Source organism: Symphodus melops (assembly GCF_947650265.1).
Source record: "Symphodus melops genome assembly, chromosome: 4".
Lineage (NCBI taxonomy): Eukaryota > Metazoa > Chordata > Actinopteri > Labriformes > Labridae > Symphodus > Symphodus melops.
The window spans coordinates 14,609,436-14,635,791 of NC_136694.1; the positions used below are offsets into that span (position 1 = coordinate 14,609,436).

At 41.1% G+C, this 26,356-nt stretch overlaps 1 protein-coding gene across 1 annotated transcript in view; it reads right to left on the reverse strand.

The window, feature by feature from the left end:
* mapkapk2a (MAPK activated protein kinase 2a) overlaps window positions 1–20,245 on the reverse strand; it is a 29,105-nt gene extending 8,860 nt beyond the window's left edge. The window contains exons 1-2 of the mRNA XM_079342559.1: window positions 19,470–20,245; window positions 3,850–3,989 (exon numbers count right to left, since the gene is read on the reverse strand). Coding sequence (XP_079198685.1) covers window positions 3,850–3,989; window positions 19,470–19,691 — 362 coding nt within the window. The 5' untranslated portion in view covers window positions 19,692–20,245. The remainder of the gene's footprint in view (window positions 1–3,849; window positions 3,990–19,469) is intronic.
* Window positions 20,246–26,356: the final 6,111 nt, after the last annotated feature.

Sequence of the window (26,356 nt, forward strand, 5' to 3'; positions counted from 1 at the left end):
TCAGTGAATAGTATCTGCAGCACAAGTCAGGATTGTTTTTAACAGAGACCTCTGTTAGACCTGGCAGTGCACTGGGTCGACAGAGGAGGAGGAGGAACAGAGTGGAATTGAGCTAAACAGCTTTATTTAAGTGTTAAGGAATTAGATTGGCTGACAAAGAGTTTTTTTTAAATAGGAGTTACTGCCACATGGTGACTGACTAAAGATAGAAAACAAACAGTTCACTTGTTCCTTTAGCATTGGTTGATTTATAGAGAAACTTCTGAGGCCGCTACAACCACAGAGAGAGCGACAGGGGACAGTCCTGTAGTGTACACATCCTTCATCTTGGCATAAACAGTATTAACATTAGAGTTAAGGAAGAGTAACACATGTGCTGACAGTCACCGTTTCAGAAAGGACATGTGCATTCTGTATTTGGATGTCAAAGACACTGAATTCAGTTTCCATTTCTTCTGTTTTTGAGTGGCAGAGAGAGAGAGAGAGAGAGAGAGAGAGAGAGAGAGAGAGAGAGAGAGAGAGAGAGAGAGAGAGAGAGAGAGAGAGAGAGAGAGAGAGAGAGAGGAGAGAGAGAGAGTAGAGAGAGAGAGAGAGAGAGAGAGAGAGAGAGAGAGAGAGAGAAGGAGAGAGAGAGAGAGAGAGAGAGAGAGATGAGAGAGAGAGAGAGAGAGAGGAGAGAGAGAGAGAGAGAGAGAGAGAGATGAGACTCGTCAACAGAAGAAAGTAAGGTTGTTGGGGAATTTTTTGAGAGTAAGGTAGTCTTCAAATCAAAACTTTTTAACCCCGGGTCATGATTTGAGGTTTGACTCAAAAGCGGCTTCTTAATTTGATTCAGTCAAAAACATCCCTGTGCATTGGTCATGAGAGTAAGTCAGGACTGGTGATACCAAATTATGTTTTTTTTTTTATTAGACAGAGGAGTCTGATTGACATTTGTAGTACTGCCTCTCATAAATTGTAAACACTCATTGCTCGTGAGCGCTGCAGTCTAGCTGGTAGTTCTGGGAGGGTCGTAGTCATGGTGTTGAAGTGTGTGGTCTTTGGCCAGTTTCATTCTTTGAATTTTGACCAAAAGAAACCACACAAGCAGCTTTGTTTTCATTATTATAAGTGCCTGATGACAATAACTATACAAGGCAAAGTTCTCCTCGTCCTTCATGTGGTCATGTGTATTTATGAACAATTTCTATGTTAATAAAGCGTGCACAGACAATTCAGACCTTAGTTCTGATAAACTAACGGTAAGCAGTTGTGTTAAACTCACGTCAAGTGTGAGAAATCCTACTCAGAACGCTTGCTGTTAAGTTTCATTTGATCTTTGTGCTCAGTATGACTGTGTGGCTTTCAATTCCAGTCATAAATTGTGTGTAGCTCTTCCTTTTGTAAAGGCGCCTGACAGCACAAATGATACTTCAGGCATGCACGTGTAAGCGACGGAGCTGAACCCGACGCCCAGCGGACTGCTGCTAAACCGCAGCTCACTTCAAACCTGCGCAGTCTCATCCATATTTCTCACACCCGTGGCGTTTGTGATGATCAAATGATATGACAACACCTCCACGAATGAGGCATTCCTCAGTTCTCTATACTTTGACCACAGGGGACAGAAAAAAAAAAACTGTGAACAGAGGCTTAGATGAACCTGAGGTTTCATGGCAGCAGCCTCTCTATCTCAGTTTTCTGAAAAGGGAAAGAAATGACTTCTCAGCAGAATAAATGCTCGCTGCTTCTGATGAGAACGCGAGTACACATGACGAACACCTTCACAGCTCAAACACCCTCGATGCTTCTCATCATGTGAAGTGTAGGAAATGCATATTGAACATTTGAGCTTTTGTTTGATAAAAGCAGCAATGAGGAGTTTTCATTTTGTGTGGCTTTTGACTGCTCCTGTGGATAACGCGGTATGTCTTATCATGTCACTTGTTCTGTTGTGCTTTTTTTTTTCTTCCCCCCCATGAAATATTCAATTTCCCTGTAAATGGCAAACTCACTGTGAAACTTAGCCACTGAAAATGCAAACTAAGGCTCTGTTGTTCTGCATGTTGTAAATGGCTTCATCAGAATCTGACCCCGTAACAGTGACTGAAAAAATGCTGGAAGGGGATGTGGCTTTCTTGCACCATACCCAGTGCCCAGTTGTTAAAGGTGAGAAGGCAGACTCACAGGACAGAACAAACAGGGGTGTACACACTATGTACTGGGGGGAAAGGGACACTGCCCTTTGTGATGTCACAAAGGGAGAATCTCCAAGTCAAGTGGAGTCTCTGACAGCACTTTGAGACACTGCGACTAAAGCTACACATTCAATGATACCTATATGGACCAGACCATTGCAGCTCTGTACTCAAGGAGCTAATGTTTGATTGGCTCACGGTTTGGATACCATTCACAGATGTAACCACGGCGTGACACTCACTATCTCACTATCCCAACACACATTTGATAGGAAACTCTTGGAACACTGAGGTTTTTCTGCCTAATCAGCATCCTGTGCTCAGCATCTCCAACCCCGCAGAATAAGGTCAGCATTTTACAGTTCAACACCTCAGAAATAAACTCACGTGGACTTCATATGAAGGATGGAGTATGTTTCAAACGTCTGCCCATGTGTGGGGAAAAGACGAAGCCTGCACATGATGTAGACATAATTTGCACTAAGATCCTTCAATGTGTTCGAGTCATTGCCATGACTGCGTTTCATCATCAATGCCCCCAGATACGTTTAACCCTTGGTCCACATATGCATCTCAATAGAAAGCGAAGGAAGAAGAATCACATGAGATGAAGGTGGGTGGAGGACATACGAGCACTCACACTGAATTTCCTAAATGACAAGGTCACTTGACATTCTGACACACATTACACAACATGGGAGAATACTTAAGCAGCAGAATATAGGTCATCTGAAAGGTACCGTTTCCTAGTGTGAGATTAAAGGAAACGTTAGGTTTCACAAGAAGTATTTTTCTCTAATGGCATTTCATGCTGAGCTAATTTTTTTTGTTTTCGCAAGGAAATTGCTCATCATATGCCGGTATAGTTTGATGTGAACGTGTGGGAAGACAGGTCCACTACCTCTGCGAAAAAAGGAAAAAAAAAAAAAAAAAAAAAAAAAAGATAACCACAGATTTGAAAGCACATGACTGCACATGCTAAGCAACCTGTGGTTTAATGGCACGAGATGGAAACAGAACAGGTGAGAGAATTGTTCTCCGATCATTTAAAAGAAATGGGGGGTGGGTCCGTTTCTTGTTACGGTCATACACAAAAGGTTACACTCAAACTGGAAGATACTTACTTTGAAAAAATTGCAACTGGGCAAGATGTTTAACATTTCACTTCATGTGTATGTCCAACAAGTCAAGAAGGAGAAGCATGTGGTGGCTCAAGCTGCATAAGATGCAGATAGCCAGAGAAGTTCATGGCATGCTTTAAAAAGACAAAAATAGACCTCATTTGTCTTGGCTTGTTTTTCCAGTCTCGCCTTAATGTGAGGGGTTCCATTTAAAAGAAAACAATAAAAACGTAAAATCATGTGCAGTGTGAATAAATTGGATATTTTACTTTTAGGCCAAATGACCCAACCCCAGTAGGGGTTCTTTTCTTGTATTTTAGTCGTTGAGAAGATTACCTCGTGGGTTTCATTTTGTATAAGAAAAGCGAATGTGCAGTCATTTCACTATACATGCTGACACATTATTTAAGGGAGCACCTATGCAAAAATATCTGGCTTCAAGCAGAAAATCAACCACATGGTTGAGGTTTAGACTGGATATGATTGCTATTACTCATTGCGCCGCAAGGCGAGGTATCTCAATGTGTGTGCGCCTGAGATCATGCACTCACCACTCCATGACTATAAGTAGACACTTCTTGTTCTGATAGAGGTTTTCATAGACATCGATGATGCGCACGATGTTGGCACAGGGGGATGCCCTCCAGTGGAGTTCCACTTCCCTTCGGGCTTTTGCACAGTCCTGCAGCATCTGGACAAGAAAAAAAAAACAGGAGAGAAAAAGTAGGGTCATCAATAAATGTAAAAGAACTGAAGTGTAGGTGATCAGCTGTCTCATCAGGATGAACTAGAAGACATGAAACCAGTTACAGACCAAGAGGAATTCACTTCTGAGATTCCTGCAATGTTGAAAGAACTATCTTAGAGCATTGCTGCCACCTTCTGGCAAAATGCAGAAAAAGATGTTGAGGATTTTAAATTCACTCTTTTGAACAGGCAGCACCGTCTTCAGGAGCGGAACTTTTCCCCAAAAAACTTCAGACCTTTAAAGAACTATGTGCATGTTGACCATAGGAACCAACAATAAACAAACAGAGCTTCTAAAGTTAAAAAAGAGAAAAAAAAAGAAAGAGAGAATGGGTTAAGATCATTGATCCTATTAAAAGTTGTTTCTCTGGATTTGAATTAAGTGGGGGGAGTAAGGTATCCAGTTTACTTCTTCTCTTTGTCTTTTACTGACACAGCACTCGTCTTCCTTTCCCATTGTTGACTAATGTTGTCATCTGCAGCACAAATACAGACGGATTTGTATAATATTTCATGGACTTCGTTCAGCGGGGGAAATGCTGAATACTACGGGCCACAGGAGAAGCGGCCCTTTGGTTGAATAGGGACTTCTGTCTCGTTCGTTCCGTGCATTGAGACTTATATCAAACGATGAACGTGCCAGCTGTAAATAAAGTTAATGTCACAAAGATTGTAACAGGAAACCAGCTGTTCTCCAAAAGGGTGGCAGGGTCAAATATAGACCTGAACTTCTAAATATAAGCTACAGTATGACACAAAGTAAATAAAAGATGATTATTGAAGTCTTTAAAGGATTACAAAGCTACACCCTAAAACAAGGTCGTAATGGGAAACATGCATCTATATCATTCTGTAGTACAGCTGCTCAAAGTGTTTGTTTACATCACTAACTTTAACTATGATATATATTTGAGTGTAAAGTGAAAACCCAACAATGTCCTTGTCAGTCAATGGAAAGATTTCAGATCTAACAATGAGCCATCGTCTGTTCGTCTGTGGTACATTACATTCCAGCCCTGCCCACGGTCACAACACCAATGTGGGCTATGTTCCAGCGGGCCATAACAGCCGGTAGAGTCCGAGTAGCCACACTGCTGTCTGCTGTTGCACACAAGCCGGTCAGTTTGTAGACATGCGCTAAACAAAATGGGATAAAAATAAGTGAGGTAGAAAATACGAGGATTACAGAATTCTGTTGTCTAACAACAGAAATCAAGTCAGAAACATTACTAACTTATTGGAAAGTATTTGTGATTTTTTTTTTTAAAATCACTTTTCTACATTTGTGATGTAGAGCTGATGTTGCATTAACAGGAGAGGGAGAGCTGTGTACGTCCGAGGATTCAAATGTCCAGCTGTAGTAGACCACTTTCAGCATGACTGAGCCCGAACCCTAACACTAACATGTTGTTACTGCCAGCACAGTTTGATCAGAAGTGGTGCACCACACAGCGCCCTCTGGTGGAGGCTCTGCTTTCAGTCCTCCTTTTTGATTCATTTATTGAAAAGGAGGTGGGGCAGCAACTTCCCAACATAAAACAAATTTAAAAAAAAAAAAATCAAAACTGCAGTCATTTATTCTTCCAGACTGTTTTAGTGATACGTTTCAGGAATTTGTTCAATTCAATCAACAACTTCTGTGTCTCTCCTGTGAGCAATTTCTATTGAAAAAGTGTTTTTTGCACTTTCAGCGTTGGGTGTTCGACTGTTTAAAACGGCTGGATGTCTTTAAACTTTTGGAGTATTACTGCAGATCCTTCACACAGCCAGTTGATTTACAAAAAAACATTGTTTTAAGAAATTATACGTCATCAGGACTCAAACGTTAATCACCAGTTTATATGACGTTCAACTTCAAAGTAAATCAAGCCAGCGTGGAGTTCAGACTGGCAGCAAATGGGCTACTAAAATCACACGGTCTTTATTTTTCCGTCAGTACGTTTCTGAATGCTTCTTTGACTGCTTGCTTCTATGAGCATGTTGCTGGCTTTCTTGCCTTGATGTGGTAAATAATAACATACAGGTTTGTTTGTTTTTTTTTTCTTTCCTGACCTCGCCTATATCCTGTCACGATTATTGTGGGAAAAGAACTTTGTTACTTACAAACAACAAAGTAAAAATGAAACAGAAATCCGCTTAACCCACTGAACACTCGCCCCTCTATGGATGGTAAACTTCGAGGACTTTACCGGAAACAACGGACAGGCAGGATGGACAGTATCTCTTGTTGCACTGATTACATGCAGAGTGCAGAGAGCGTGTGTTGTAACTCAGGTTTAATGGTGAGAGGCCGGACTTTGAAGTAGAGTGAATGGCTGATCAGAAGTGACTGTCTCAGTAACCAGGAAGAGTTGGCATGGTGCAGCTGTGAATGATTCTCTGCTTTACCCCGAATGTGAACACGCAGCACAGTTCAACCATCCTGTCCTTTCGGAGCAGAACAAACAAGGGTGGGTCTTACTTTTTGCGTCACAGCAGCTTTTTTTTTTTTTTTTTTTAAACAAACTCCCACTCAACACTCAGATCTGAGGACACAGTTAAGGGACAAAAATGAAAGATACAGACCTAATCAAACTTTTAGTCGACTCAACTTCCAGTGCCAATAGTTTGTATACAACTTCACATCATTCATTTAAACCTTGATTAAGTTGGAAAAAAAGCCCACAAATCTTATAGCAAAATGCAATTATGCATCGCGCACAGACAACATGTGCTGGAATTTTTAGAAAAAACTAAATTGTCACTCTTATGCAACCTGGAAACTAGTCACTGGATCTTTTGGCTCTAAAGATCTCTGCAATGCTGCTCCTGTCACAATGTGTGAGCTGAATGCTGAAGGCAGGATGTTCAGTTAAGAAATGTGGCTTTTAATTGCTTTCAAAGTGTATTTTAGGAATAAAATAATTCTCGGGTAACTAGAACACTACAACGATAAAGTGCACTCTTTTTTTCTCTGCAGCGTTTCCCCCAACATTCATTCGGAGTGACGGCCTCCTACACCCCTCGAAGCCCAGACACAAACCGCTTCATTTATGGGTCTGCTTTTTTATTTCTACGGAGCATGAACGTCTTTTTATGGGACCCGCTATCCTGAGCTATGTATCTGCTCCTGTGTTCCTATCGAGGGGGACTTAGCGTCTACAACACAACGCGTATATTTATGGTTGGACTGAGACGTTATTTCCCGTTTTCTTTTTCATTGGCTTCATCTAAATAAATTTCTCTGAAACCTTTACCATTCAGAGACAGCTTTTCTTACCCCGCTGACTTTTAATACCTATTTTTATTGACGCTTAGATAAAGCATGCTGCCATTATATTGCTGATTCACAACTGGCCGCGGACTACAGCTAAAGGCTAAAGGGTAATGTCCACAAAATAATAAAACTAATAACCAACCAAAACTAATACCTCACATGTATGTCTGATGTTGATTTTGAGTCTGTTGTAGCAAATGCTCTCTTTTTTATGGGTTATGGATTTATATTTATAGAGTTAGAGTCTCAACAGAAACAGTCGGTTTGTGCTTTTAAGACAATTTAGAGATCAGACGAGACAGAAACTGTCTGCGCTATCTTCTGCTTTTTGTCTAATGTTCATCTGTCACAACAGAACATGCGTTTACATCTATGAAAGCAGACTCTGCAGAATCAGTGTCAATCACTGTGGATGAGATTGATGATGCAAAGATTATAATCCAAGAGGAAGCTGCCAGACTTTGACCTGAGTGACAGCCGAGTCCCTGTCTGTCACTTGTTGCCCTTTGAGGAGCATGTTAGTGCAACAAGCCAGACTCTTTTCCTTGCTGCGCCCACCCAGGACTCTGAGACGGGGTGAGGGGTTTAAATATGTCATGGTATACTCTCTAACTTTTTAAAGTAAAAGAAGAACGTTTAAAAAAAAAAGGGGTTAAATAAACCTGTCTTAGTATTGTTCAAGTCAAATGTGTTCCATGCTCATGCTATTTCATTTGACTGCAGTGACTGGGATCTGCAGGTGTGGGTCATCGCTTTTAAATAATAAAATATACATAAGCCAGTCAAATGAACTCAAAACAAGCAAATCATTTAGACCTAGTGATGATTTAAGATGATCCTTTATTAATGCCACAACATGGGAGTTTACACTATTAGGGCAGGAAAGGCAAATTTCAAATTCATGACCTAAGTATCAAGAAAAAATGAAAAAAGAAGGGAAAATGTTTTGCTTTTCAAAGAGCAATCTATTAAAGTTGTTCCTTTCAGAGGCATATTTTAGGATCTCTTGTTGCACATCACTGTAGCGCTGGAATCAATTAACCAGCAGAATAATCTATAGAATACTCAACCACTAAAATACTCGATTACTGCGGCCCTAGTGTGTTTCCATTCTGTCATGAGTGTCCAGATGCTGGGTAACACTGCAGCTGGCTACATGTGTGAACTGTTAAAGAAGCAGCTGTAGGGCCAAACATGTTGTAGTGGCTTCAGTTGCAGAGCAAGGTTGTTTAAAAACTACTCAAAGGGCTGATAAAAAAACAAAAAACAAAAAACATCTGTACAGGAAGTGATGAACAACTTCTAGTGTCCACATCTACCTGCACATCCCCCCAGGATACAGATTGAAGTGTGTTGCATTAGTTTGTTAGCTAAACCGCCCTAAGCCTGGGCCGAAGCTTGTAGATCAAGCAAGCATATCGATGACATTTTAATAACAACTTGATCACACTTAGAGGAAACAAACATTTCTTCACTTATTTTCTCTCAGAGTTTCTTTAAAGAACCCCAAAAAGTGAAATGATTCTTCATTATTTCATATCTGGACACTGTTAAGTGTTTGATAAATCTTTTAACAACATGAGCCTCAGGAAATAAATATCACTTCAGTTTCTTTTTCAACATCTTGAGGATCTATAAGGAGCCATATAAATTATATTCCACATCTGGAAATGTGATTTACAAAAAAAAAAAAAAAAAAGAAAAAGAAAAAAAAAAGCCTATTCAGCTTTATGTGCTTGAAATAATATCAGCCCATCTAAAGGAAGGAGACTTCCCTCCGCAAACAAAAAGCTAACGCCATACAAGTGACACACAAGAGACCCCCACCATCACCCCTCTCTGCAGGTCTCTCCATCTGCTTTTGGCTCTTTAAGGCTAAACAGCAAAGCCTGTGGAGAAGGAGGGAGATGAGGGGGGCAGATGGGCGCACAATACTCTTCCTTTAGCAAACACAAAAGCTCCTCGAGCTCGCAGTGCGACAGTGGGAGGTGGTATCGGGGGTGGGCTGAAGGCAGACCCGCCCTCCACCTGCCACCCAATAACTAAGGAAAAAGCCTCGTCTTGATACCAGACACAAAAAAATAACAATCACACTGAGGGTGATAGGTCAGTGGAGAGAAGTTAGAGAGGGGTGACAGGTTAATCTAGGCTCAATCAGAAAAGCTCCTTAACCTGATAAAAAAAAAAAGTTAAACAATCTACCAGAAGAGATGTTTATTGATCTGTGTCAATACAAGATGGTGTGATGAAAGACGTGTGTGTGTGTGTGTGTGTGTGTGTGTTAGTATAAATCATGTTTTTTAAATATTTTTTAAACTTCTATCCAAGCCTCAACAGCCATGAAATCAGCATGTTAAATCAATCAGCTTCCTGTAATAAGACTGTTTGACTACTTTCATGAGCAGGACTGCTATAAATTTATAAAACTTCCTGTTAAAAGCAATACTAACTTCCTCTGAAACGAGCATTAATATATTAATTGCGGCACCGTCGCAGAAAATGTAAAGTGTCAATCACACTCAGTGCTTTCGCTATCATGTTACAGCATGTTTTAATGACATCATCCGCCACAACTAAGCACTTCAGGCTCTGCAAGTCACATTCTCAAGCGATTGGCACGTTTGCAGGTGAGCATCATCTTTAGCAATCAGGTGCTCTGACTGGTAAACTACACACACTCATGATAAGTGTGAGGAAGACCAACATGTGTAGGACACACACAAACGTCAGCGTCACTTCCTGACGACAGATCTGCATGGAGAGAAAAAAAGGAAATAAAGTCGACTGATTGAAAGAGGAACCGCAGGGTTGAGTTGACGAAGACAGATGGAGAACAGGTCCGTGCGGAACACAAGTTTAAGGCTCACTTAAGGAGTTTAACAGAATCTAAATGCTTCTACCCGGTGAGCTGGCTTCCATAGTTCCTCCTGTCTGGCACCGTATCCTTCAGTCCGGTTCAGACTGCCATTTCAAAGCGTGATACTTTTTTTTTTTTTTTCTCCTCGTGACGTTTCCTCCCCCTCTCTGTACCGTCTTCGGCGCGTTCCAGGGGTTGAGACGGGATCAGAGGAGCTGGCGGGGAGAGCAGCGCTGTGTATGTGCGTGTCTGACTGTACGTTGAGCTCCCGCAGTGCGGTGCTTTCCACTACGTCAGAACACAATGTCAATTCATAGACCGGAGCGAGAATATCACGCCATCGCAGAATCAATACGCGCAAAGATGTCACGACGGCCGAGCTTAGTTACCGTCACTGTTACACAGACGCAGAGTGAAAAGGGTTACGGTGTGATTTTCCTGCTTTGTCTGATGCAACAGATGATACTTCTGGCTTCAGCCTATAAATAGAGAAAGTCGAATGTGTTCTCAGCTGCTTCAAATGACAGGAGTTCATTTCATGAAGCAGTGATGTCACTCGTAAGTTTCTTTTATCATTCTTAGATCAAGCCTGCCTGATTAACAAACTTTTTACCTGAATAAATATTTGCTTGTGTACAAACTACTAATAAGAGATGGGAACACAGCACCGACAAGTTGCTAGGCAACCAGTGAAGACTTCAGAAAAGTGTCTGGTCCGAAACAGTGTAGCTCATAAAACACTTTTTAAACTTTCACTTTTGTATTCACGACACAAACAACTTATTTAAAAAAATATATTGCTGTGATCGTAAAAGTCAACGTCAACAGTCAGCAAAGTTTAACAAGATTTTCCAGCCTGTTTTTGTTAGTGAGGCTGAGGTCACCGAACCAACAAGCAAAAGTCAAAATGGAGTCAAAAGGATCAAACCAAATCTGTTCAGGAGAGATCCGTCAACATTAAAACTCCTCCGCTTTCTCAAGAAGAGCAGAATCTGATTGGCCTTTTGCAGATGTCGTTAGTATTCGCATCAAAGGTCAGTTTTTCACCAAGGATGGTACCTAAACACCATCTCTACAGCTGAGCCGTTAATAAATGTAGGTTCTTTGACAGGTGGCTTTTTGAGATGCAGCATAGAGTCATCACACTATTTTAAGAAATTGTCCACAACAGGAACATGGCCCACCTCGTTTTTTTTTTCCCCTGCAGCAGGCTGACTGTCACAGATTCATCCGCAAATTTAACAATGAACCAGGACCGGAACTCACTCTGACAGTCATCTGTGTAGAGCGTGAATAACAATGGTGATAAAACACATCCCTGTGGTGAACCTGTTCAACACATCGAGGCTTCAGAGGAAGTGTCATTTACACGTGTTCTTTGTGACTTCACTGGAAGAAAAATCGACGAGGCAACATGTAGGGTCAAAGTCAAAGTTAGGGTACGGCCTACGAGCAACAATATGGGGCTTCATGCAGTTAAAAGCTGACGAAAGATCGACAAAGCACAAACAAACTTTTTTTTTGTTTTTTCTATCCCAGGGCCTCCAGATGCCCAACAACAAGATCCAGTAACGTCGCAGTGACATCATCCACCCGCTTCCTTTCTTAAAAAGTCAAATCGGAGCAGGTCGATTATTCCTCGAGACTTGTCCAGCAAGCTTTCCGGACGTTTTATGACTAAGGAGGTGGAACGCCAAGTGGCTAGTGATAGTCATTCAACATTTTGGGCTTTGTAACCTTGGCTACAGGTAACACAGTGGATTCTATCCATAGAGCTAAGGCTGAACGATTTATCGTTTTCTGATCAAAATCGCGATTTCAAAAAACGCGATCACGTGATCGCCAAAGCCACGGTTTTTGGCAGTGCTTCTCCCGACTGACCCAGGAGCTGATGTCAATTTACACATACTGTCTATTCTGCCCCGCGTGTGTGCATGACTTCTTTAGCCTGATACACAGCTAACAGTTTTCCTCCAATAAAGAAGCTGAAGTTTCTTTGTCCAGTCTTTAATAAAGGAAGCACAGAAAACTAAAGAGACATCAAAACACAAGTTATTCATCTCATAATATGCTAAACAACCGAAAAGTCCGCTAGCTTGATACTAACGTCTATGAGAATTTGAATAGGAATGCTAGCGGTTAGCATCGCGAATGTATCAATTGTCGTTATCTCACGTTGTACTCTTATTAAACATATGCAAAAGAAACAATGCAAGACCTGAACATAAAATGACGCTCACAGATAAATGTTTCGGCCGTATGGCTAGAAGAAAATATGGAGACACTGTTGGCTTCTCTTGTTGCATAACTTCTGTGAACTAAGTCACCTACAGCAACCCCAAAAGCACAAAATATATCAACACTTATGACCAGATGAAAACAAGAACATCACACCGTCTGTGTTTCTTCTTAATAAATACATTTGAAATTAATTCTTAACTTTAGTTTTCATTCTTCTAATTTAGAGTTCTGGCATTTAAAGTTTTAACTGGTATGATGTAATTTCCTGTCATGTTTGTAAATGTTACTGCACATTGAGAACATTGCACAAGCTTGATTTGAAGAAAATCGTGATAAAAATCTTAATCGCAATTTCTGCCAGAAAAATCGCAATTCAATCTTTTCCTAAAATCGTTCAGCCTTACATAGAGCAGTAACTTTTTTTCAATGATAAAAGCTGGAAGACGAATGTGAAAATGCCACTCAAGAACAAGCCGCAGTTTTTAAGAAGTCGGCCCTGTGATGCAGTCAGGCCCGTAGCCTTTTCTGACATTTGTCTTTTCAAGTGTTCTTCAGACCTCATTTTCATCAATCTGTATTTGTACATTCACTTCCCTTTACGACACCATTCAGCACTATTTGAAAAAGTAGGAACAGATCAAGAGAGCAAAGAAAGCAAATCAAGAAGGGTGAGAAGACGGAAATGTACAGTCATTCATAAACAAGCGTTAGAAAGAAAAGGAGGCTACGTCAGTTTGGAATTAACCCTGAATCAGGCCGCGAAGCTTCCAGGTCGAGTCCATCTATCACAACCACAATACCACATCCTTTACACACTGCACCCTTCAGCAAGGTGACAAACATAGACCTAATAGCTAATGGTGGACGTGTATGGCTGTGCTGAGGGGGATAAGGCCATCAGTCGCAAGCTACAGAAATGACAATCCTGTAAATGACATTATTTTACAGGAGCTCATAACACCAAGATAAATGTTTACCAAAGAAGCTTTATCCTGAAACTAATCTGTTTGTTTGTGACGTGTGACACACAAATATGTTGACACTGATCTGAAGGGAGAAATAAGAGCTTTTGGCATTAAACAGTCCGTCACAATGGTCTTAATCATCAAAAGGCTTTACTGTAGAGTTCTTAAGCCACCGTCGACTTATTACAAATCTGGCACGCACAAGCCGTGAACACAGAAGCCATTTCTTCAAGAGAAGATCAAAAAAAGCTTGTTGTTGTTTTCCAACTCATGTGTGTAACTAATGCCCTAAAAACAACTCTCCCTCTCCCTGGAGGTACACATGACAGAGAGTCGCAGTCTTAGTAAATAGTAAATATTATTTCAGCACTTTTAACAGTTCTGTGTCTTTTCGTGTCAGATCACCGTTTCCATCAGACTACAGTCAGTAACCCGAGGTTATTTATCGTTTCTGAGCATGGATGCAGGGCAGCCGTGGCTCAGTGGGCGTGTCGGTCATCTCCCAGCCAGAAGGTTCAATCCCCAGCTCCTTCAGTCACCAGTCCGATGTGACCATGAAGTCCGAGTTGCTCCCTCTGCTTTGTCGGCAGTGTATAAATGTGTCGAGATGGTATTAGCTTATACGTCACTTTACATAGCAGCCTCTGCCATCATTGTGTGGATGGGTTTAATCACTGTCCGAGCTCAAGTCCATTAAACTTAGATGAGCAGAATATTATCCTTGATGGACTGTAGTGGTGTAAAGATGAACCAATCAGAGTTTAACGTTAAGCCTGGATCCTCCGAGTTCTGGTAAAGCAGCACTACAAACCAGTCCCGGCCTGATTTTAGAGTGATGAAACGGGTTCATTGAGAAATTGCTTCCGACCTCTGAGAGAATGCACAGATTCACTTCTCTATAACACAACGGCTGTCAAACGTTTCCTGTCATGACCCAGCTCGGGGGGGGGGGGGGGGGAGCAAGCTCTGGGCGGTCAGCCCAAGAAAATGTAAAGCACCAAACATTTCTTGACCTGAACTCTGATCAATTTTAATGTACCAATCTGTGCACAACTTTACGAGCACGATCTAGTCTGTTTGTCCTTTTTTTATTTTTTCAAATCTCTTTTTGTGTTCATTCAATGAAGATGGCATTCATTTGCACACTTTTGTAAACATGTTTGCTGTAGCCTATAACTAGTAGCCTATGTAGAGCTGATATATCATTTAGTGTGACGTTATTTTGTTTATGCACTCGTAAGAAACTTTTTAAATAAATCAGAATGTGTTTCATTTCTTTGACACTTGGTCATGCAACGACGTCATCGCATTTATTTGATATATGGGTTCTGTTTTTGTTTATTTAAAGTCGGCACAGTTTAAATACAGGACGCATTCCCACCTGTGTTCACGCGCACTACTCAATCAGTTGGTCTAGTTGTGGAACATTTAGTGGGTGCTCCTGCAGAGAGGACGAACAAAAAAAAATAGTTTTCTTATATAACTCACAAAAGTGAAAGAGAAGTAAGTCACAGCGGGCCACCACAGAACCTCTTCCTTCCTCTTTCCCTGATTTTCCTGAAATTTTTCCATGAAATCTTCACTCAGACTTGACAAAGTGCTAGTTCCAGATTCAAGCTATGTTGATGTTGTTGTCGCTACACCCCCCCCCCCCAAAAAAACAAAACAAAAGGAAGCACAGAAGTTAAGCAGACTCCAAAGCTCATAAATAAGAACAAAAAGCGTACGTTGTCTGAACAGGTAGATGGTGTCAGTTCCTCATTTCTCAGCAAAGACAGGTGTGTCCACGTCAACCCACTGACTTTCACATCTTTCTAAGTTTTAGGAACTTAAACACATTGATTAATTATGCAGTTCCCTGATGTCATATCTGTGGTGGCTGAGGGGATGTCTTTTTCTTTTTTTTTTGAATACTTGATTCTCAGTTTGTCAGCCCACTTGGCCTTCCTCCAGATCTCCATTCAACACACAAACTGGGTCCCTATGATTCCCACAATGTGAACTCAGAATATTGTGGAATTCACTGAGATGCTGGTTCGATTTGTAACAGAAATCTGAGTTTTTCCGACCAATCCTACAGGACTTATCCAAAACAAAATGAGTTTTAAGCACATGTAGTGTAGCTGCAGCTCCCTCCCCAAACTCTCTGCTGACTACATAGAGGGTCACGCACCACTTTTATCCACTCACTCACTCTGAAGACATCTCTTTCTTCTCTTCATGATGACAATGTTTCATACAAACATATTGTACTTGAATTATTATGTTTTGCTGATTTTAGCTTCATTTGTTTTTTATGATACGTTTGACCCTTTTACTCTGTAGCACATCTTTGTTTGTTGTAAATGTGCTTTATAAAAAAAGCATTACTTGACTACAGCCGTCTGTAGACTTCTCCTACAATGCACTGCATTAAACCAAACACTGAAGTTACAGCTTAACACACGCTGCGCTTTTCATTCACAACGCACGCTACGTCATCTGTAGCAGCCTGCAAAAACTTCGGCCAATAACGGATCGACGGTTTGTTTCTTTCATAAACCAATCAAGCCTCTCTACCTAATGCATGCAGGAGCCCAAACTCAAAGCATGAGCTGAAATCTGCTTCTGGACCAATGGCGCGAGAGCGTGTAAGTGAGGGGCGTGGCTTTAAGGGAGCACAGAGGGGACGGGGTGGGTGAATACAGAGAACGGAGAGGATGCTACTTTCCAAATCATGCTAGCTTTCGAAAATGACAGACACAGCCTTTAAATACATTTAGTTAGTTTATAGTCCGATTTAAAAATCAGGAAGTGGTGTCACACCATTGGACATGGTGTTTGGTGACAAAATGAACAAAGATCCTACAAGTACAAAAATGAATGGGAAAAAAAACAACTTAATAACCAATTACTAAAATAGACAATCAATTATGCGAAGGGGACTGATCAATAGTTGTATGGCCTTTTTATTTAAATAATAACAAGCTTGACGGTTACAGTCACACCTGAGGACAATTTTGAGGTTTGGCCTAAAACGTAAAAAATATAAACACACAGCAGCTTTAATAGCAGCTGTTTCCTGTATAACAAGGTCAGGTTTAACAGAAACTACCCAACAACAGTTCAAGATAACTTCTAAAAGTAAACCCTGCTCCCAATAACCTGGGTTCTTGTGTGTGTATATAAATGTAGTCACTGGCTGTAAGACGATAGCTGCAGTTGCCTCACACCCAGAGAGTGTGCGTGTGGCAGGACATTTTAAAAGGCAGACCAATCAACACAGGACATGCAGCTTCGTCTCACACAACGGTCAGAGAACGGTATTGATTCTGTGCGACAGGATTTATCAAACGTAATATACGGGATGTGAACATTTTCATTTCAAGGACTTCCAAGACATTAGGGCCCGTCCATTTCTCTAACACGACATCCCTCCCCCGTAAACAGACACAAATGAGTCAACAGCGCTGTGTCACAGATGAAGGTATTACGAGGTGAGGTCACCTTGGACCAGGCTGGCAGATACTGCAAACCTAATGAATACAACGGGTGAGATGGAGCTGAGTCAGCTGACGTCAGCGAAGGAACAACAAGGCCACAAATTCATCAGTGAAGGCGTCAAATATATATTTGGCCACAGTCTGTCTTACAACAGCATGACAACACTGAGAACATTGGGTGTACAATATTACAACTTCGCTCCGAAGTCATTTCAAGGGCTGGAAGAAATAAGGAGCGCTCAACAGTCACATTGTTGTAAAGTAAGAGTAATGTGACAGCCTGCTGCAGTCTGTGAATGCAAACCGAAACAAAAACAAATGCACAAAAGGTACTTCACAGAGCTCTGTGATTGGTCCAAAAAAACTGAGCTGGAGACGCTGAACGCTTATGCCTTCTTTGGTGTTTCACCTGACTACACAGACATCCACTCGATCAGTGGTGTTCAATGTTTTTCTGTCTTGGAGGAAATATTTTCCCACCCCTTTGTTTTGTTTATGCACTCGTAAGAAGAACATGAAAATGTAAACATAATCCAGAAACTGAATCATTTCTGTAGCAGCGTCATGCAGTGTTGACGTGACCTTCAAAATGTCGTTGTTGTTTTTTTTACTTACTGGGTTCTTGTTTTAGTTTAAATTGAGGCGACAGTTTAAATGAGAGTAACACTTGCGCCTGCCTGAGAGAGGTAGACGCCTGGGTTAAGGCTGCTGTTTCGAAGCGCCTCAAGTTGAAATTTTTTTGTCGCTGTGACATTTCGCCATCAATATAAATGTCGGAGAGCGATGTGATCCTCTCTGCACCGTCTTTCACAGGGAGAAAAGAGGAGCACTGTCAGCTGAGCCAGCGAGGAGCGCAGTGCTGTGTGTGTGTGTGTGTGTGTGTGTGTGTGTGTGTGTGTGTGTGTGTGTGTGCGCATGTTTGGGTGTGTGTATGTGGAGCTCCAGCTGTGCCCAGCTTCTACAACTCCAAAATGAGAGTTCACAGATTATGACACCAGTATTAGCCGCCCAGGAATCAATATGAACGCACAACGACGTAATGACAGCCGAGCTTCGTCGCAACACTTTTGCAGAAACACAGTATGAAGCGCTACAGACAGAGCAGATATGATGCTTGTAAAATTCGGTAAGAAAAGAACCACCAGGAGCAATTGGGTTCACATCTAACGGCTAAAACGCTTTTCGTGGTCCAACGCTACCATAACTGTTACATTAGATGCAAACAACTTCTAAAATATTCCTGTCACAAACATAAATACGGTTTCAAGAAAGCCTCGAGTCACTGGCCAAAGCGCAACAATTTCATATCAATAATGTAACGTGACGTGCTGAGAAATAAAGGGATGGCCAACATACAAACCTATGACCTTTCGAGATACAACGTAAAACAGGTTACTGCTGTGTGTGTAAATGTTTAATTTTGCCTCACACGGGTAAAGGAAGCCTTGACCCAGTTCGTAAAGGAGCATTTAACTTTAAACCACCACACAGGATGTTTACAGGTCGTTATTCACATGGGGTACTTTCAGTGCAGAACTTATCTCAACAGACTTTACACTACAAGAACCCTTCGTAAATAATGAGTAAAAACTGAAATAGCCTACAGTAGTTAAGTGCCTCAGTGGGTCGTGTCTAGGTCACTTCTGTGTGAATAGCTGCTGTGACGTATGCCCTATATCAATCATTGACCGTAGCTGGATGTGATTCTTCTTTAAACGGCACAGACACTTTACAACCTGTACTAAACTTTTATGAATCAACAGAATACAAACAAGTTGAAATCCAAGAGTAGAAACAAATGTTTTCTTATCTCAGCTTGAACCTATCAAACAAAATGGTGGCTGTGTGGATGATGACACATGAACCAATTACACAATGACGAAACATTCATGAGAATATTGAGAAACTGTCTCTTTTCCCCCCACCCCCCCAAGATGTGTGGTTGGATATCCGCTGGAAGAAAAAAGGACTTAAACCCATAAAACCTTGAACTACAAAAACTAACTATTGGAGCCTCGGAGGAATACATGATCAATGATATAGTCTCATGTTTCTTTATTTATCAATTAGTCCTCCAAATATCACATCTAAAAAAGGAAACGTGCCCAACTGCTAAACTAAAGCAACATATGATGTCTTCAGTGACGCTTCTTTTGTGACACCATGAACCACAATTGTTCAGGCCATTGAATTTTACTCACATTACACATCAATGCAAGACGAAAACAAATGTCGAAAGAGGTTCGAAGCGGTGGCTTTTTTGACATTGATAATCCATCTCTGTAAACTTGAGTCAGTCACCTCAGCTTCATAAATGATTATTGGCATGACTATTAAAGTTGTGTAGGCTGAACTGATGGGGATAATTGTGACAGCTTCAGTAACCAACAGTTGGAGTGAACGCTAAGTTTCCAGTATTATACATAGTAAACCCACTTCTCTGTGCTTTATGTCTCGATTTGTTTTTATTGTGTTAATGTTTTTTGTTTTGTTTTACTGATTGTGAGTGATTTTAGTACCGGTACATCACTTTATTTGAACGTGCTTTATAAATAAAATGACTATAAACAAATGGGGGGGGGGGTCATTGTCTTTCTAGTTTTTGACACCAAACATAACCTACCTTCAGCGCATACTTGTCTCCTGTTTTCTTCTGGAAGATTTCAAGCACCTTGCCATTGATGCCCAGCCCCAGCACCTGGCTGGTCACCTTGTACTCATCTGTGATGGCGTTCTTCTTGATCTGTAAGCCCGGTCTGGCGAGGAAGGGGAGGAACTGGCCCGGAGGGTTCTGCTGCCCTCCCGGATTGGGAAACAGTGGCTGGTTCTGAGTGTTGGACAGCATGCTCTCAGTGTGGGCTGAGAGACGAACAAGCCGCCTCTCAAACAAAACTTCACTGCCTCTCTCCCTTTCTAGAAACACGCAGACTCTTCTTCCTGGCTGGTTAGCTGGCCTGGGGCAAACTGTGAAGAAGCCAGGCCCGAAATATAAACCGTTCGTAGATCAACAAAGTCCCTCGGTTAGTCGATAAAATGCTATATTAGCTCGGTGTTAGCATGCTAGCTTGAACCTATTCTTGACCTGTGGTTCTCGGCTAACACAACTCAGCTATCGGTTAGCTTATCCATCTCCACAACGGTCCGCCGTCCACCGGGTCCTCAAAGAGCACTTCAGGAACTTTTTGAAAACGTCCCATAAATCGGCTACGGGAGTGTTTGACAAAATAAATAACTAAAAAAAAACCTTGTGATTGAAGTTGACGAACACAACGAGCGAAGCGAAGGACGGACAACAGAGGAAGAGAAACTCTGAGACCACTAGACTTCACTTTCCGACGGGCAGACACCCAGGAGGAGCAGGTTTTACTGCTGACGTCATGACCGGGGTTTTTCTGCGCTTAAAGGAGAAGAGCGACAGACTAGCTTACGCAACAGTTCAAAACTGAAGGGACCCAAGACACAAAATAACCACAATAATACAATCTAAAGTAAGCGATGCAAGTTTTATGTTGGATAACTTTACATGTATGTCTATTAATCTTGCATGTCCTACAAGGTTTGAGGACAGGTCATTGAAGTGAGCAACATAACCCTCTGCCATTCTGAGTATCCTGTCGCATTGTTTTGGACAGGCGAGAGCAGAAATAGACACTGCGGATAAGCCAGCCTCCACTTCAGAAACGATAGTCAAGCCAGCCCTCACACTATGTTAAGGTGCGCTTGTAGTAGAAGCATTACGGGAAGAGCGCCTAATAACAAAAGTTTTAATTTCAAATTCCCCACTGGCTGTCTGTTTGCTTAAAAGGAAATAACAAGACATTTGTATATCTGCTATCTGAAATATGGAAATTATTTATACCACAGACTTTAGTTTACATTGGTAGTTAACCACCTCTCAATGTTATTTACCAAATATAAAGAAAAACTATGATTTCAAAATAAAAGCTAATATATTACAATATTACAGGCTTATTTTAAAGTTAATTTAAAAGTGAGTTACCATAGACTAATTTCAGTCTATGCTGGTAGTTCATGACCTCACAATGTTATTAACCTAATGTATAAAAACTGGTGTGGAATTTTAAAATAAAAGCTCTGAAAAATAATAAGTACATTTTAGGCTTATTTCAATTTGGGTGGATAAGTCTGCAATGTAGCTTAATAAAACTATCTTGTTTTAGACTCTTAAAGGCAGGGTTGGTAATTATCAAAAACTAGCATGATTTTGAAATTAGCATCCTCTCCATTCTCGGTATTCACCCACCCCATCCACTCTGTGCTCCTTCAAAAGCCACGCCCCTCACTTACATACACTAGCGCCATTGGTCCAGAAGCAGATTTCAGCTCATGCTTTGAGTGTGGGCTCATTCGTGCATGGGGTAGAGAGGCTTGATTGGTTTCTTTTTGAGAGCATATTAATTATTATTTTCTGTCAGGACCTAAAGACAATTTCAGCCATAATCTTAAAAAGTGTATTTGGAGAAAATTACCTATCTTGCCTTTAACAAGTGATTTTAGATTGGCCCATTATTAGCTTTTTCCCAAGGGAAAAGTCCAGGAGGCATCCTTATGACAGGCCAAAACCACCTTAAAGCCCCTTTTCCACACAGCAGTCCGGTACGGATCAGTACAGTTTGGTACAGTTTGGTTCGATTAAGCCTGATCCCGTTTGTGTTTCCACAGCCACCCGTGCCCTATTTGGTAGGCGGCGTGTAAGCCGGCTGCTGATAGCCACTACGTATAGCATCACATGATAGCAGCTAACCGCTAACTGATAAATTCCACAAAGGAAAAAAAACACGATACAAACAAAACCAACATTGGAAGACATCCAGCAGTTTGCCCAGGACTATGAGAGTACATCCGGCTTTTCCTGTGAGTCAACTCAAACCTGCCAAAGAGAGTCCATTGGTTCCTGGTCATTGACGGGGACCTGTCTACACGGTGTGCAAGCTACTGGCTGTCCGACGTCGAGGCCGTGGACGACAATATCTGGTGGACTGGGAAGGATATGGTCCAGAGGAGCGGTCCTAGGTATCTACTCGGAATATTGTGGATCGGACTCTCAGTAAGGACTTTCACCGGGCGCATCCTGAAGATCCTGGGCCGTCAGGAGTCGGCTGTGGAGGGGGAGGAACTGTCACATCTCTGGGTTAAGTGTTCCGTTTATTTCTGCTTACCCTCATGTTTCATGTCTTGTGTTTGTGTTTTACTTAGATACTTACCCTGTGTCTCGTTTCAGGTCTGTGGCTGCATGCCCTTCCCCCAGTGTTTCCCGCTCTGCTTATTACCTGATGTGTCTCACCTGTGTCTTGTTAACTCCAACCCCCTTTCACTATATAGTGTCAGTGTTTCCCTCACTCTGTGCCAGTTTGTCTTGTTCTTTGTATCAGCGTCCCAGCAGTCTTTTGTATAGCTTTTTCTGATCTGACCCTGTTTAGTTTCTGACCTCGATTTTTTGCCTACTGATTTGGATTCTGTTGCCTGGATTGTTTTTGGACTACTGTGTACCGACCCCAGTATGAATAAACGTATTTTGAAACTGCCGTTTGCCTGTGAGTTGTGCGTTTGGGTTTCCGTATCTGGTCGTGCCATCTCGTCTCACTGAGGCCTACAAGCGCACCAAAGTAAGGGTTAACATGACACCTTTTCCTTTTTTTTTGAGAACAACTTTTTATTATTTATGAAATGTAAACAGATATAGCAATCAGACAACAGTACCAGCATACTGTAGTGAAAAAAACCCCCAAAACAAATAAATGAAATAACAAAATGAGAAGAACGAAGACCCAGTGGCGACCCCCTATCTGCCCATCCCCTATCCCTGGATCTCTGTAAAACTCTTACAGGACTTGAGACCAGGAAGCAGTGGGTTTGGACTTGGGACAAGTTGACCTGCATGGCATAGGGCAACACCTGCAGAGAGGAGAAAGCTGGGAGTCACTGAGGTCTGGCAACAACAGGAAGTAGAGGGATGCAAAAAGGCTGTGTCACAAGCCAAACGGGGTCAGTGGACTGCCTTGGAAAATTTGGAGCACCGTAAGTTTACACGGAGGAACTTGTGGGAAATGGAAGGAAGCCAAATCAGCTTCATCATCAGGGCCACCTACAATGTTCCTTCTATACCCAAGAATCCTAATCAGTGGTTTGGAGAAAATCCAGCATGCCCTGTCTGCCAAACCCCAGCAACTCTCAGGCACATTCTCTCTGGCTGCAAAACCTGTTTGTCCCAAGGCCGTTTCAACTGGAGGCAGAACCAAGTCTTACAGCAATTGGCAATCATTCTGGAGGACAGGAAAACCCCCACCAATGCCCTCCCTCACCCAACATCCAGACACCCATCCACTACCACCTCCTTGAGAGCAGGACAGGGCCCAATTAAACCAGCAGCAAGAGTGGATAGCACCCTCTCAGATGCAAGTGACTGGAAAATGCAGGTTGATCTTGACCACCAATCTCAGGCCAGATCTTATTTTGTGGTCAATCTCACAGAAATCCATGTTCATCGTGGAGCTAACTGTACCGTGGGAGGCTACAGTGAGTGAAGCGTATGAACAAAAAAAGCTGAAGTACACCGATTCAGCTTTTGAAGCACAACAAGGTTTGCGTACCCAGGTGCTCCCGGTTGAGGTTGGGTGCAATAGATTTGTGGCCACATCCACAACCAAGCTCCTGAAGGTGATGGAAGTTTGGGGACAGGCCCTAAGGAAAGCGATCAGACCATTGTACGAGGCAGCAGAGCGAAGCAGCAGGTGGATTTGGATTAAATGAAAGGACACCAACTGGGCTACAAAGAACAGTAAAGAGAGGTAAAAGCAGAAGGGGGCTCACCTTGGATGCCAGGTGTTGCTGTTGAGCCCTCTGGAGGTGTCGTGGGCCTATCATCTCCTCTCTTTCTTTTATCTCTTCCCCTCTTCCTTCACCTCCTCCCCCTCTCCTTTACCCCTTCTCCTCTCTTCCTTTCACCACTTCCCCTGTTCTTTCACCCCCCTCTCCTCTTCACCTTCTATGCCCTAATCCAGGAAGTGCTGATTACTAAGGATATTAACAAGTCCTACGAGCTGAAACAGAATTCTACATCAGATTGTCTTGATCGTTGGTAAATAAAATTGTGATGTGGTGAACTACCAGTCTGAACTAAACTGTTTTTCAACCACAGAAAATTACAAAATATATCAAAATATATCCTACTTTATCTACAGAATGCTGTGGAGATCGTCTGAATCTTAACAGTAGTGCAGCTGCATTAACGCTTCAAACATCATAAAAATGGTTGTACATCTGTGAAGATTAATATTTACAGTCTATGGTAAGAGAAACTAGCAAGACCTTTTGATATGACATTTGAAAAATAAAAGCTGATGTCTGGAATGGAACATAAACTCAAGGATTATTTCAATTCGAACTTAAAAACAAATTACCTGTTAGCACAAACTAATTTCTGTGAATACTGGTAGTACACAACTTTACAATGTTTTTACCAAATATCAAGACAAATTCTACATCAGATTGTCTTGATAGTTGGTAAATAACATTGGGAGGGGGTGAACTACCAGTCTGGACTGAAATGAGTCTGTGGTAACAGGTAATTTGCTTTTAATCTCAATTTAAAAGAAGAGTATAACTGTTGTCCCATAGTTCAGATAGCTTTTATTTTGAAACGTCATATCAAAATGTCATGTTGTTTCTTCTTTCTCAGCAAGTATCCACTTCTAAAATGACAAACAAGCCAGTGGGGGTGTGGTGGGTTGAAGATCAAAACAACCTTTGAATTACTCAGTTCAAGAGGAAAAAACTTCCACAGGATTCCAAAGTAAAACTATATAAACAAATTCATTTAATCCACGGTTTTGTTGAATAATCTTACAAGAGGGTTACAGAAGTTTAATTCTCCGAATCAATAAACTATAAAGTAAGAAAACCATGTGGCTCGGTCCTTAATTGATCCTCAACTGCCTAAATCCCATCAAACCCTCCCATAACACTTAAGAGCTCTCTTAAAGTAACCTACCTCACTGCTCTAACAGTTATACTATACTCCTTTAACTTTACAGAAAACATCCTTATTAAATCCACATTAATTGAATCAAATTACTTTTAGCTGGCCTTTAATTGAAGTTACAAAGAAATCCCAAAATGAACTCTCAAACAAAATTCAGACTGCTTATTAGTTAAATTCAGTCTGTCTTTAATTTAATTAGTTTTGCAAACACAATACAGTTTTAGTTATTTTTTGTTAAACCTTGTTTTTATTTAAGTTTTTTTTTAAATGTTGTTTCAGTTCCTAACTAACTTTAGTTAAGTTGTGTCTTGGTTTTTTATGATAATAACCTTGACCCTGACCTTTATAAAAATGAATTCATCAATAATGTAACTTTATCATTTACTTTTGACTTGTACGTAAAACATGGAGGGCTACCCCTTATCTATTATGTAAGCAATGGAACAAAGGACTGTTGTGAATAAATGATTGCACATATATAGATATCTATCTATATATATCTATATATATATACATTTTCTGTTTTCTACATCATGTTTATCAAATTAAACAGCCACCATGTAATAATATATGCAAAAAAAAAACCCTTGCCTTATATCTTTGTAATGAAAAATAAAAACAAGATTTTTTTCGAGAAATTGACGAATCAAACATAATTCTGGGAAAAACATTGATTTATGACTGGATCTTTTTTTGTAGGATGATTTAAAATTCAAGTTGGGGTAAAAAACTCCAAACTACAGAAAGAAACAAAAAAAAAAGATCCCCGTAAAATGCCTTAGTAATAGTTTCTTCCTCTTCCACTATTATTTTATCTAATGTGAATGTGCATCTGATATTTTTGTTGTTAATGCTTACATTACTTTGTTCCTCTTTTTTGATCACAGTGATTGCAAGCCATTGGCTACTTCAGTGCAGCCCCTTGTGTAACCACTAGATGGCAGGGTAGACTAGGTTTTTATGAGAATACGGTCTAACTCCGGTCAACACGGTGGTTTCATTTAAATTGGTTGAACATGCGTGAAAAAGATAAGCAGGGTCAGCCACACAAGATAGAGATGTAAGGACCTAATTGCCAGAAAGCAAAACAAAAGGTTTTGGGGTGTTTTTTTTTAGAAATGGTACTGGGTTTTTTTTCGTGTTGTTTTGCCTGACATTGAACTAAAATGTAGTTGTCCTCCTGGAAAACATGCCAAGAGCTAAGTTTCAGTCACTCAGGTGACTCAGATTGAAAATATTCTCAGCCCAGAGAGATATGTGCTGATCAAACTTCACTGCTTCATTTGTCAAGAATTTATTGTTGAATGCCTCAGTATGTAGGTTAATATCTCAGTCATGTGAGTCAAGCTGTTGCCAGCTGAATGTTGAAAAGGATAGAAAATATCTTCCACCCTAATTTCCCAACAATTCACTTAGGGCTTTGTTTGAGTTTATCTTTAGCCAAGGGATGCACTCAGCTAACCTCCTTTGATTTGTATTCAGTGTTTCTTAAGCACATTAGATTTAGA